This window comes from Vigna angularis, chromosome 2, assembly GCF_016808095.1.
Source record: "Vigna angularis cultivar LongXiaoDou No.4 chromosome 2, ASM1680809v1, whole genome shotgun sequence".
Classification (NCBI taxonomy): Eukaryota; Viridiplantae; Streptophyta; class Magnoliopsida; order Fabales; family Fabaceae; genus Vigna; species Vigna angularis.
The window spans coordinates 31,429,022-31,440,802 of record NC_068971.1 but is presented as its reverse complement, the minus strand read 5'-3'; the positions used below and the strand labels follow the sequence as shown (position 1 = coordinate 31,440,802).

Here is an 11,781-nt window from a genome sequence, read left to right as displayed (position 1 = left end):
GTCATTATAATTGTATTACTTTTGTAACTAGGAGTGAATCCTTGTTTAAACAATACTCAACTTAGTCAAAAGTAGTTGCTTGTCCAAATAATTCCTAGTTTTAATCAAAAGTGGTTGAAATCCAAATAATACTTAGCTTAGATATTGTAGCATGATTTACATAAAACTTGATCAAGTTGATTATGAATTAGAAGTAGTCTCATTTATAAAGGAAACAATATAAAAACTCAAAGGGTAACTCTTTCTCATCCTTTAACTATTTCAAATTACAAATAAAAATATTGTCTAATATATTAATGAAAGAGAGTCTTTTACAAGATTCATGGGAATTTTTTAACGAGATTCTTACTAAATATTGTGAAATCTTCTTTCTATACAATTCAACCTTCTTATCTTTAATATTTAACCTATTTTTTGTAATTTATTTTAATCATCTTGTCTTATATATGGTGGGGTTGAATTATTAAAGATGGAACATGAAAATGAAATTTTTAAAATGCATGAGAACTTAACATTAATTAAATATATGATTAATTGTAAATGTAACAAAAGAATAAATTGAAATTATAACATCATAAATTTTCTCAAAACAAAATAGATGAATTTGTTTATAATAAATTTTTTATATATACAATTAAAATTTATTAATATTTTAATTTTTTTATGTTCTTACATAGCTAAATATATCCTACAAAGACTCCAATCTTGATCTAAACATGTTCCTAACTCCAACATTATTTTAGGCTGATATGTACTAGGTCTTTCTTTATTTTGAGCATGTGGAAATGAGTCTACATAAGACACTTTGATTATTAAGTCAGTCAAGTGTCAAATGATAATAAATACAGTAATAATTAATGTAATTAGTTTACGTCGTATATTATAGGTTTAAACCCTCGTTTGGTCCTCGTATTTGTGCGTCAATCTCAAGTGGGTCATCGTTTTTTTTTTCGGTCTCAATCGGGTCCATAAACTTGTAAAAATGAGCCAATTAAGCCCTTTTCGTTAACTAAGATGACGTGGTGCACACATTATATGCTGATGTATAAATATTATATTATGTGGAATTTGTTATTTAAATAAAAAGTGTTTGACATGGCACCAAATGTAATTATTTCCTCCTTCTCCTTCTTCTCTTCACGCGTGAGAGAGAAGCTCTCTCGTTCCAACAGCACCACCGATCGCCGCCAAGAGCACCACAAACGTCACCCACGTTGCAACCCATTTGAAACTTTCTTCAATGTAAGCTTCCACGAATAAATACTCACAACCTGCAGCGAATGGCCACCGTTGGAAGAAGTTATACTAGGGACGCGGAGGAGACTGGAGGAAGAAAAGGAGGGGTTGGTGAGGCACATGTGGGGGGCGGTGTCATTGTCAGTGACAACGTGGGTGTCGTCGAAGAGGTCGATGCTGTCAGGTAGACGCCTCGCCGTGAGACAGGGAGAGATCTGGCCCGTTATTGCTCTAAAAAATCCTCTCCCTTTCTGAGGTTACTGTTCCTAACTTTGGAATTCGATTTTGGTGTCTCTTTGTCAAAAGGGTCTTCTTTTTCTACAATATCTCTCTTTCTATCTCTCATCTAGAAATAATCTCTTTGTACTTATCTCACTCCTCCACACTGTTGGAGCTTTGGCGGTTGAGGTTGTGGGATTTGAGACAGTTTAAGGGCCAGCGGAGAATAATGCTGAAGAAGACAAACATGTTTCTCAAGATTCTAATGTTGAATTTGCTATACCATTTGGGTCACATGGAGATGAATCTGCTAAACTAGAGGAGGAAGTTGCCCCAGATTCTAATGTTGTTCCAGATTCTAATGCTGTTCCAAATTCTAATGTCCCTAAAGATGCAGCTGAAGATTGGCCTACGCCAAAGCAAATACATTCTTATTTTTTTGTTAGGTTTCGGCCTTATGATGATCCAATCATCAAAGCAAATCTTGATAAGCTTGATAAAGAGATGAGCCAGAAAAATCAAGCACGAATTCAGGTCACTAATGCTTTAAGGGCAAAAAGGTTAGAACGGACATTCTTGATTTCTCAGATTAAGTCTCTAAGAGATGATAATAAGCAATTTTAGAGTATTGTGGATGAAAAAATAAAAGAGATTGAACCTCTACAGCAGACATTGGGCAAACTGCGTACTACAAATAATTTTGGTCAGGGTAGGGCATTATGCTCATCTGAGGAGGAGCTTAACAATCTCATTAGTAGCTTGCAATACCACATACAACATGAGAGCAATCTATTAGTTGAAGAAAAACAAATCCTTCAAGAAGAGAGGTGATTGACGGAGGAACGAGGGAGCTTATCTCTCACGCGTGAAGAGAAGAAGGAGAAGGAGGAAATAATTACATTTGGTGTCATGCCAAACACTTTTTATTTAAATAACAACTTCCACATAATATAATATTTATACATCAGCATATAATGTGTGCACCACGTCATCACAGTTAGATGGCGTCAATGAAAACTTAACGGAAAGGGCTTAATTGGCTCATTTTTACAAGTTTTATGATCCACTTGAAATTGACACACAAATACGAGGACCAAATGAGGGTTTAAACCTATATTATATTATATTATATTATGGCTTAATAGCTTACTTCGTCCCCAAGTTAAGAGCTGAATTTTCGTTTAGTATCCAGTTTTAAAAATGAAGACATTAGGTCCCCATTTTATGAAAATTGTGTATCTTAAGTCATCATCGTTTAACGGCGTTCAAATTGAAAATGTTGACCTGAGTGTGAATGTGAGGTGTGCAAGAAATGTGGTCGTGGCAATGAGTTGGGGTACGTTAGTTGACGTGGCAGGCAAAAGAAAAAATTACGTGTTATGAAATTGGGGAAATTAAATAATAGGGTTTCTTTATCTTCGAATTAAAAGATTACAGAAGTTAGGTCATAGATTGGGGATTTTTGATGTTCTAGAAGGATTGAAGTTGTGCAAGGGTTGACGGTGTCGAAGGAGATTGTTGATCGAAAAGGGTTAGTGAAGGAGATTCTTGAGCGAAAAGGATTGATGTTGCGGTGATAGTTGTTCGAAGCGAAAAGGTGCAAGGTACGCTTTTTATCAGTTTTTGATGTAGTTGCTTTCCCCCATGGAAGTATCTTGTCTTCTTGTCCCCTTACTATGTTGTGTTGTGGTCCCCCTAATAATGTTTGTAGTGGTCCTATTCTTGAGTGGCTTTTCGTACTGTTTGTATGGTTTTGGTCCCTGATAGGTGTAAACTTTACTTGTTTTTGTTGCTTAAATTGTTGTGCTTTTGAGTAAGTTTTAGTGTTAATTCTCATGAAAAGTATATAATTGTTGATATAAGTATAATTTTGACTGTTTAAATGTTTTTTTGATGCTTTTGTTTGTTTATTTCGAAGTAGAATAAGGATTGGATATTATCAAAGACTTGGAACGAATCATTTGGCTGATTTTACAGAGAGTTTCGCGCCCGGGCGTGAGAAAAAGGGCGCCTGGCGCGATTTTACAGAGAGTTTCGCGCCCGGGCGCGAGAAAAGGGGCGCCGGGCGCGACTTAGAAGGATGCGCGGACGCTCGTCGCCTAGTGAGCGGACGCTCGTTCACCAGAGAATGAACGGCCATCGAACAGAGCGCAGAGGACGCTCGTCCAACGCGCAGAGGACGCTCGTCCAGCAAGTGGACGCTCAGCGGAGAACGCTCGCCCAGCTGGCAGAGGACGCTCGTTCAGAAAGTGGACGCTCGTCCAGAAAATTGGACGCTCGTCCAGAAAGAAGCCCGTGACTCAATTATTGGACTTCTCTTTAAAAACAGATTCAGAGGCTGGGAGAAGCAGATCTGACGGGGAGGAAAACCAGAGGTGACGCTGCAGCTGCTGTCCAAGGGCTTCCATGGTGGAAAACCACCAATTTCCACCATCCAATCCATCATTTCTCTCTTCTATGATGTATATGTGTAGCTAAAACTCCATTTCACTGGGGTTGAGAGTAAAATTCTGAACTTCTATGTAATTTCTCTATTAATGCATGAACTTGTTTGAATTATGTGTTCTATCTTTATTATTCATGCTTATGATGGGAATCCGAGCTATTTGAACGGTTAAATCATTGGGAAATGTATGAGACCGCGGACCTAGGATAGAACTCCTAAAGGATTTCGAGTCCTAGACATAGGAGGGAATTTTTAGTCATCTATGACATTGTGTTTAAGGCAAATCTGATAACTGAATTAGCTAAGGGATTAGTAATTTAGTTTGAGTGATTATGAACTGTCATCTGAGGGATCAGGGGCTGCATGCGCCTAGAATGTCGATGCTTAATTATGAGGAATTTTGTTAGTAGAAGATTACCGGAGTGATGAACTTGAATTTCAACCCCAGCGAACTTTAATTCAACTGTTTTTACCACTTTAATTTCATCTGTATGCCAATCTTAATTGTGTTATAAAACATACGTTTATTAATCGCTAAATTAGTAAACTTTAATCAATCTGTGAATCAAAACAAATCTCTTGGGAAAATGATTTCCGGACTTACCGGTTTATTACTTGTACGATTCGGTACGCTTGCCGAGGTATCAACAAGTTTTTGGCGCCGCTGCCAGGGATTTGTTTTTGTTTTCGTTGATTGTTTGTTGTTTATCTGGTTTAGTTGATTTTAGCTATCTTTTGTTTAAGTGTTTATTGTGATCTTATTTGAACTTTTGTGCATATTTGTTATTGTCTGTAGAACTTGTGTCATTTTGGATTGTTTCTTTTTAGTTTGTGTTTTGTATGAGAAGCAGAGAACAGGTTGAAAATCTACTTTTTGATCCGGAAATTGAAAGAACTGCTCGAAGGAACAACAGCAGAAGGAGAAGACAAAGTAGAGAATCCAGAGAAGCCTCTGCTATTTTTGAAGGAATTCTTGACTTTTCATCTGGGCAAGAAAAAGAAGAAATGGAAGATAATCGTATTGGAGAAGGTTCTGGGCAAGGAAGATGTACTCTTGCAGATTATAATACTTTCTCAGGACCTATGCACTTCAATAGTATTGCAAGACCAGTGGTGAATGCTGCTAACATGGAGATGAAGCCAGCTCTTATTCATCTGGTGCAGAACAATCAGTTTTATGGATTATCTCACGAGAATCCATACACTCACTTGGCTACTTTCATGGAGATCTGTAATACAGTGAGGATTCACCAGGTTCCAGATGAAGCGATCTGACTCAGCTTATTTCCATTCTCATTGGCTGGTAATGAAAAAATGTGGCTGAATTCTTTTCCAGAGAATAGTCTGACAGTCTGGGATGATGTAGTTGCAAAATTTCTGAATAAGTTCTTCCCTCAGTCCAAAGTCAATAAGGGGAAGCAGGAGATCTCTTCTTTTCAACAAGATGCTGATGAAACTCTAGGTCAAGCATGGGATAGATTCAAAGGCCTACTGAGAAAAACCCCTACTCATGGATTTGATGAGCCTACAATGTTAAATCTATTTCTTGGAGGGCTAAAATCTCAAACAAAGTTAATGTTAGATGCATCAGCTGGAGGTAGTATCAGATGGAAGACACCTGAAGAAGCACATGATCTGATTGAAAATATGGCTGCAAATGATAATGAAGTTCAGAGTGAGAGAGCTCAATTTCAACAAAAAAGTGTTCTTCAACTTCAATCTCAAGATGCTTTACTAGCTCAGAACAAGATTATGACTCAGCAACTTGAGACATTAATGAAGAAGTTATCTCAGCTACCTAAAGAACTGCAGAATGTTTCTCAATTTCAACATCAGATGGTTCAGAGTTGTCAATTGTGCGGAGGAGATCATAATAATGGTTAATGTGTAGTGCAAAGCATGTCTCATGAAGAAGTACATTATATGGGAAATCAAGGTCTTCAGACAAATTATGATCAACGTCAAAGTTTTAATCAAGGATGGAGACCTCATCCGAGTATGGGACAAGCTGTTCCTTTCAACAGACCACCTCCACAGAACTTTCAGCAACAACCTTCTCTGACAGAAAGAACTTCAAAACTGGAAGAAACTCTTCAGCAGTTTATGCAGGTATCAATTTCCAACCATAAAAGTACAGAAGCCTCACTTAGGAATTTGGAGATTCAGGTGGGTCAATTAGCTAAGAAGTTGGAAGAAAAACCAGAGAAGAACTTTGGGGCAAACACTGAAGTAAATCCAAAGGAAGAACGCAATGTTATTACTACAAGATCAGGAAGAATTCTGGAAGAAAGAGAGAATGAGAAAAAAGTGAGTGAAGAAAAAGATGAGATGAGTAAACAGGGAGATGAAGAAGAAGAGAAAAAGGATAGAGAAAGTGAAAAAGTGAGAGAGGGAGAGAAAAAGAAAGAACAGATGTATGAGAAACCTCTTCCATATCCAAAGGTTTTCTCTAGAAACGAGAAGGAAAAACAGTTCAGGAGTTTCATTGATATTTTCAAGAAGTTGGAAATCAAGATGCCCTTCTCAGAAGCACTGAAACAAATACCTGCTTATTCGAAATTCATGAAAGATGTGCTCACGAAGAAGAAAAAGTATATTGAGGAAGAAACTATAGAAGTACAGGGCCAGTGCAGTGCTATCATTCAGAAGTTGCTTCCACCAAAGTTTAAAGATCCAGGCAGTTTTACAATTTCATGCATCATTGGTAAACTGGCTATTGGGAAGGCGTTAATTGATCTTGGAGCCAACATCAATCTTATGCCTCTGTCAATGTTTAAGAAGATTGGAGAATTAGAGTTGAAGCCCACACGCATGACTCTACAATTGGCAAACAGATCAATCAAATATCCGCATGGAGTAGTAGAAGATGTTCTGGTAAAGGTAGACAAATTCTTATTTCCAGTGGATTTTGTTGTCATGGAAATGGAAGAGGATAAAGAAATTCCTTTGATTTTGGGAAGGCCATTCATGAAGACTGCTCGAGTGTTGATTGATGTTGATGATGGAAAGCTTAAATTGAGAGTTGAGAATGAAGAAATAAATTTCAATGTTTTTGAAGCAATGTCTCACCCAAATGATGAAGATACATGCTTTCAAACTGATGAGCTTGAGGAAGTCTACATGATTAAACAGAATCTAGATGCTTTGAAGGAGATTCCATCTGATGAAGAAGAGAAAAAAAAAAGAAGCTTGACTTGAAGTTGCTACTTTCACATTTGAAGTATGCTTTTCTTGACAAAGATGACAATAAACATGTGATCATCAACAATACTTTATCCACTCTGGAGGGAGAAAAGTTAATTGAATTCTTGAAAGTGGACAAAGGAACTGTAGGTTGGTCAAATTCTGATCTGAAAGGAATAAGTCCTTCCTCTTATTCCATGCATATAATATTCATGAAGGATGATTTCAAACCAATGGCTCAACCACAGAGAGCTTCTTAGTGTCAAGCTAAAGACGTTAAACAAGCGCTTACTAGGAGGCAACCCAGCTTTCTAACTCTATCTATTTATGTTTTTAGTTATTTTGGTTGTGTGGATTGAATCTGAATCTGTTTGGTTGTGTGGATTGAATTATGTTTCTGCAATGATTTGATTGTGAAATGTGTGTTTGAATTTTGATTTTGAGTTTTGAATTCTGTCCATGATAACTGGCATGATTGTGAGATTGTTATTGCAAAATCTGAGTTTTAGAACTTGTGTTCTGATTATATATGATTTGTTCTTGAATCTGAGTGATTGGGACCCAGAAGTTGAATATCTGAGTGTACTGAGAAAGCTTTGAAAGCATGTGAGAAGTTGTTATTACTATGAATTCGATTTTTGCATAATTCTTATTAATACAGATGCATTCTGGTTTAGAAATGAGAAAGGCAATTGTTTGTTGTTGAAATTAACTACTTGGCCAGATGACTACCCATATGTGAATATTCATCCTTTGTTATCCTGTTTGAGCCTTATATATATTTTGTTGTGAACCCTCAGCTTATTACAGAACAATCTACCTTATCCAACACTCTAGGAGAAGAGAACAAGAAACATATTTGTCAAGATGATAGGTAGAAATTAAGTTTGGGGGAAATTATAATCAGTCGAGTCTTAAACTGATGAAAAACAATGTAAAAAAAAATTATTTCAATGCATTATGTGATGAATGAAGAGGTAGTTGATAAATAAGTTTCAATATTGTTATGTTCTTGTTCTCCTCTTCTTTAGTGTTGTTTTGTTTCCCTGTAAAACCATGTTTCTTCTAGCCAAGCCAAGTTTTAACCTGAGAAAGTCCTTTTGATTTAAATCAGAATGTGTGAATTGTTTATGAGATGACTTGCAAAAGTTGATGAAGTAGTTTATGACACTCTGAGCGTGAATTAGAGTGTAAACACTTGCAGGTTGAGATAAACACAGATTGAGCATTGTGGTTTTATTCTTTTTCTAGTTGTCTTATCATTTTGGATTCAAGAATTTGTAATATAGAAGTCATGACATGTGATCTGAATATTTGGAATTGTAGGTACAATCCTTACTTTTGTGACAGAGATTATGTGATGGAATACTAACTGCTTTGTTGGGTTCGTTTTTCTTTTGTTTTTGTTTATTTTCATGAGGACATGAAAATATATAAGTTTGGGGGAGTTTGATAGGTGTAAACTTTACTTGTTTTTGTTGCTTAAATTGTTGTGCTTTTGAGTAAGTTTTAGTGTTAATTCTCATGAAAAATATATAATTGTTGATATAAGTATAATTTTGACTGTTTAAATGTTTTTTTGATGCTTTTGTTTGTTTATTTCGAAGTAGAATAAGGATTGGATATTATCAAAGACTTGGAACGAATCATTTAGCTGATTTTACAGAGAGTTTTGCGCCTGGGCGTGAGAAAAAGGGCGCCTGGCGCGATTTTACAGAGAGTTTCGCGCCCGGGCGCGAGAAAAGGGGCGTCGGGCGCGACTTAGAAGGATGCGCGGACGCTCGTCGCCTAGTGAGCGGACGCTCGTTCACCAGAGAACGAACGGCCATCGAACAGAGCGCAGAGGACGCTCGTCCAGCGCGTAGAGGACGCTCGTCCAGCACGTGGACGCTCAGCGGAGAACGCTTGCCCAGCTGGCAGAGGACGCTCGTCCAGACGCTTGTCGCCAAGAGAGGACGCTCGTCCAGCGCGCAGAGGACGCTCGTCCAGCGCGTAGAGGAGGCTCGTCTAGAGAGCAGAGGACGCTCGTTCAGAAAGTGGACGCTCGTCCAGAAAATTGGACGCTCGTCCAGAAAATTGGATGCTCGATACGCTTGCCGAGGTATCAACAGTCCCCAATTAGTGCGGACTGTTTTGTGCTTTTTGTTCTGTTAGTGCATAGTACTATTTTGGATATGGTTTTGTTGAATGTGTGGTTGTTGTTTAACTTGTGGTTGATGCATATTGATTTAAGGTTTAAGCCAAAATGGAATGTTGTAGGTGATACAATGAATGCGTGTGATTACTTTTGTATGCCTACAGGTGTGATAATTGTTAGTAACGTGGCATGTTTACAATGTACATGCATGTGGAGGTCATTAAATACTAATAATAGATGCATGTGAAGGTAGTGTTTCACCATGGGGGTAAGTTTCTGAATGATGGGTCATTTAGATACCATGGAGGTGAAACCAATACCTTGGTCGTTGACACAAACAGATGGAGTTGTTTTGAAATCTTGGCCATACTGAAAGAGATGGGATATAGAAATGTTAAGGAGTTGTGGTATTCCCTGGGTCGTGTATTAGAAGATAGGTTGGAATTGTTAAGTGATGACATAGGAGCAATGCATATCGTGAGCATTGCGTTATTGAATGGTAAAGCTCATTTGTTTGTGGTTCACATGGTGTCCGAACCTGATTATATTAATATGTTGCAATATGATGTTGGTGAAGAAGGTGAGGATGGTGAAGATGGTGAAGGTGAAGGTAAACTTAGTGAAGAGGTTGAAGAACAATGTGGTGAGGATGGTGAAGGTGAAGGTGGTGAAGATGGTGAAGTTGGAGAAGATGGTGAAGGTGGTGATGATGATGAAGTTGGAGATGTTGGTCATGATGGTGATGAGACAGCAGATGGTTTATTTGGAGAAGTTGCTGAAGTTGGACAAGATGGTGAAGTTGGAGATGTTGCTAAACTTGGAGAAGAGGGTGAAGGTGGAGATGTTGCTGAACTTGGAGAAGAGGGTGAAGGTGGAGATGTTGCTGAACTAGGAGAAAAGGGTGAAGGTGGTGATGTTGCTGAAGTTGGAGAAAAGGGTGAAGGTGGTGATGATGGTGAATAAGATGTACCTTTGTGTCAGATCAATAGAAAGTAAGTAAATAAGTACCTTTTCATTGATTACATTGTTCACCATGCCAATTTAAAACTGACTTTCATTCATTACTATCATAAGGACTTCTGCCAACTATACAACAACTTTTACCTGGTGTGGACCAATGTTTCTGTGTAAGGCACATTTATACAAATTTTAGGAAGAAATTTCCTTACATAAATCTGAGACAATTATTATGGAAGGCAGCAGCACCAACACACCCCCAAGCTTGGGAATCAGTGATGAGGCAAATCAAGGAAGTCAACGAAGAGGCTTTTAAACACTTGATAGCTATTCCACCAAGGCAAGTACATTTCAAGTTTATATTACATTTCATATTTGGCTGAATGTATATTTCTTTTACAAACTTAAGTTTCTCTTGTTGCAGATTTTGGTCTAGGTCAAGATTTTTAGGAAGACCTGCTTGTGACACACTTGTCAATAACATAGTTGAAGCTTTTAACAACGTCATCTTGATGCTAGGGGGAAACCAATCATAACAATGTTGGAAGAGATTCGTAGCTACCTGATGAAGAGGTGGGCATCCAATAGAGAGAAGATAAGTAAGTTTCATGGTGGCATTTGTCCCAAAATTCAAAAGAGACTACAGAAGGAGTTAGAGAAGACACAATATTGGATACCTAAGTAAGTAAACTACACAACGAGCTACTCATTTTCCATTTTACTAATTCCATTGAAATTTCTTCCTAATATTGATTTTGAATACTTTGGCAGTTGGTCAGGTCTGCAAGTTTTTGAGATCAGCCATACTTGCAATATTGCTGAAAAGTTCGTGGTTGATGTAGAGAAAAGAGATTGTAGCTGCAGGAAGTGGACTGTAACAGGAATACCTTGTTGTCATGCACTCATTGCCATGAGGTTTTTAAACATCAATTCAGAAGACTACATCCCAAATTGGTTTAGAACCTCTACTTATGAAGAAACTTACATTCCATTAATTTTCCCTGTGAATGGACCTGAATTATGGGAAAGGACTTCATATGCTGATGTTTTGCCTCCTCCGAATAGGGTGTTGCCAAGTAGACCAAGAAAAAAAAGAAGACTAGAGAGTTGGGAGCAAAAAAGGGATGATACACAACTTGGACAAACTGGAATCCCAAAGAGATGTGGCATTTGTAGACAACTAGGACATAGAAGAACTAATTGCCCTCAAGCACAACACCAGCAAGCTACAACACACTCCACTCAACCAACTGAACAACAACACCAGCAAGCTACACCACTACCCACTTAAGCAAGTCAGAATACTCAAGAACAAGACCACGAAGCTACACCACTACCCACTCAAGCAAGTCAGATTACTCAAGAACCCCAAACCGATCATACTACAACAACACTTTAAAAATTGTTCAACTTTCAGTTATATTTTGGATATGTACTTTCAACTTTAAGTAGTTTTGCTAAGACATATTCAGGTCATGTTTGACCTTCAATATTATTTTGGATGTGATGTATTTTGCACTTAATAACTTTAACATTTTGGATGATCTGTGATGTATTTTCTTAAGTGATCTTTAATCATCAATATGATATCATTTTGGAACAA

The 11,781-nt window shown here is 37.6% G+C and overlaps 1 protein-coding gene and 1 non-coding gene across 2 annotated transcripts; one reads left to right on the top strand and one right to left on the bottom strand.

The window, feature by feature from the left end:
- Nucleotides 1–5,315: 5,315 nt before the first annotated feature.
- On the bottom strand, nt 5,316–5,418 carry LOC128195683 (small nucleolar RNA R71). Its single transcript, XR_008247480.1, has one exon. It is a non-coding gene; the product is annotated as a small nucleolar RNA R71 (small nucleolar RNA).
- Nucleotides 5,419–9,599: 4,181 nt separating this feature from the next.
- On the top strand, nt 9,600–10,184 carry LOC108327494 (spore wall protein 2-like). Its single transcript, XM_017561189.1, has one exon. The coding sequence runs from the start codon at nt 9,600–9,602 to the stop codon at nt 10,182–10,184; it is 585 nt and encodes a 194-aa protein (XP_017416678.1).
- Nucleotides 10,185–11,781: the final 1,597 nt, after the last annotated feature.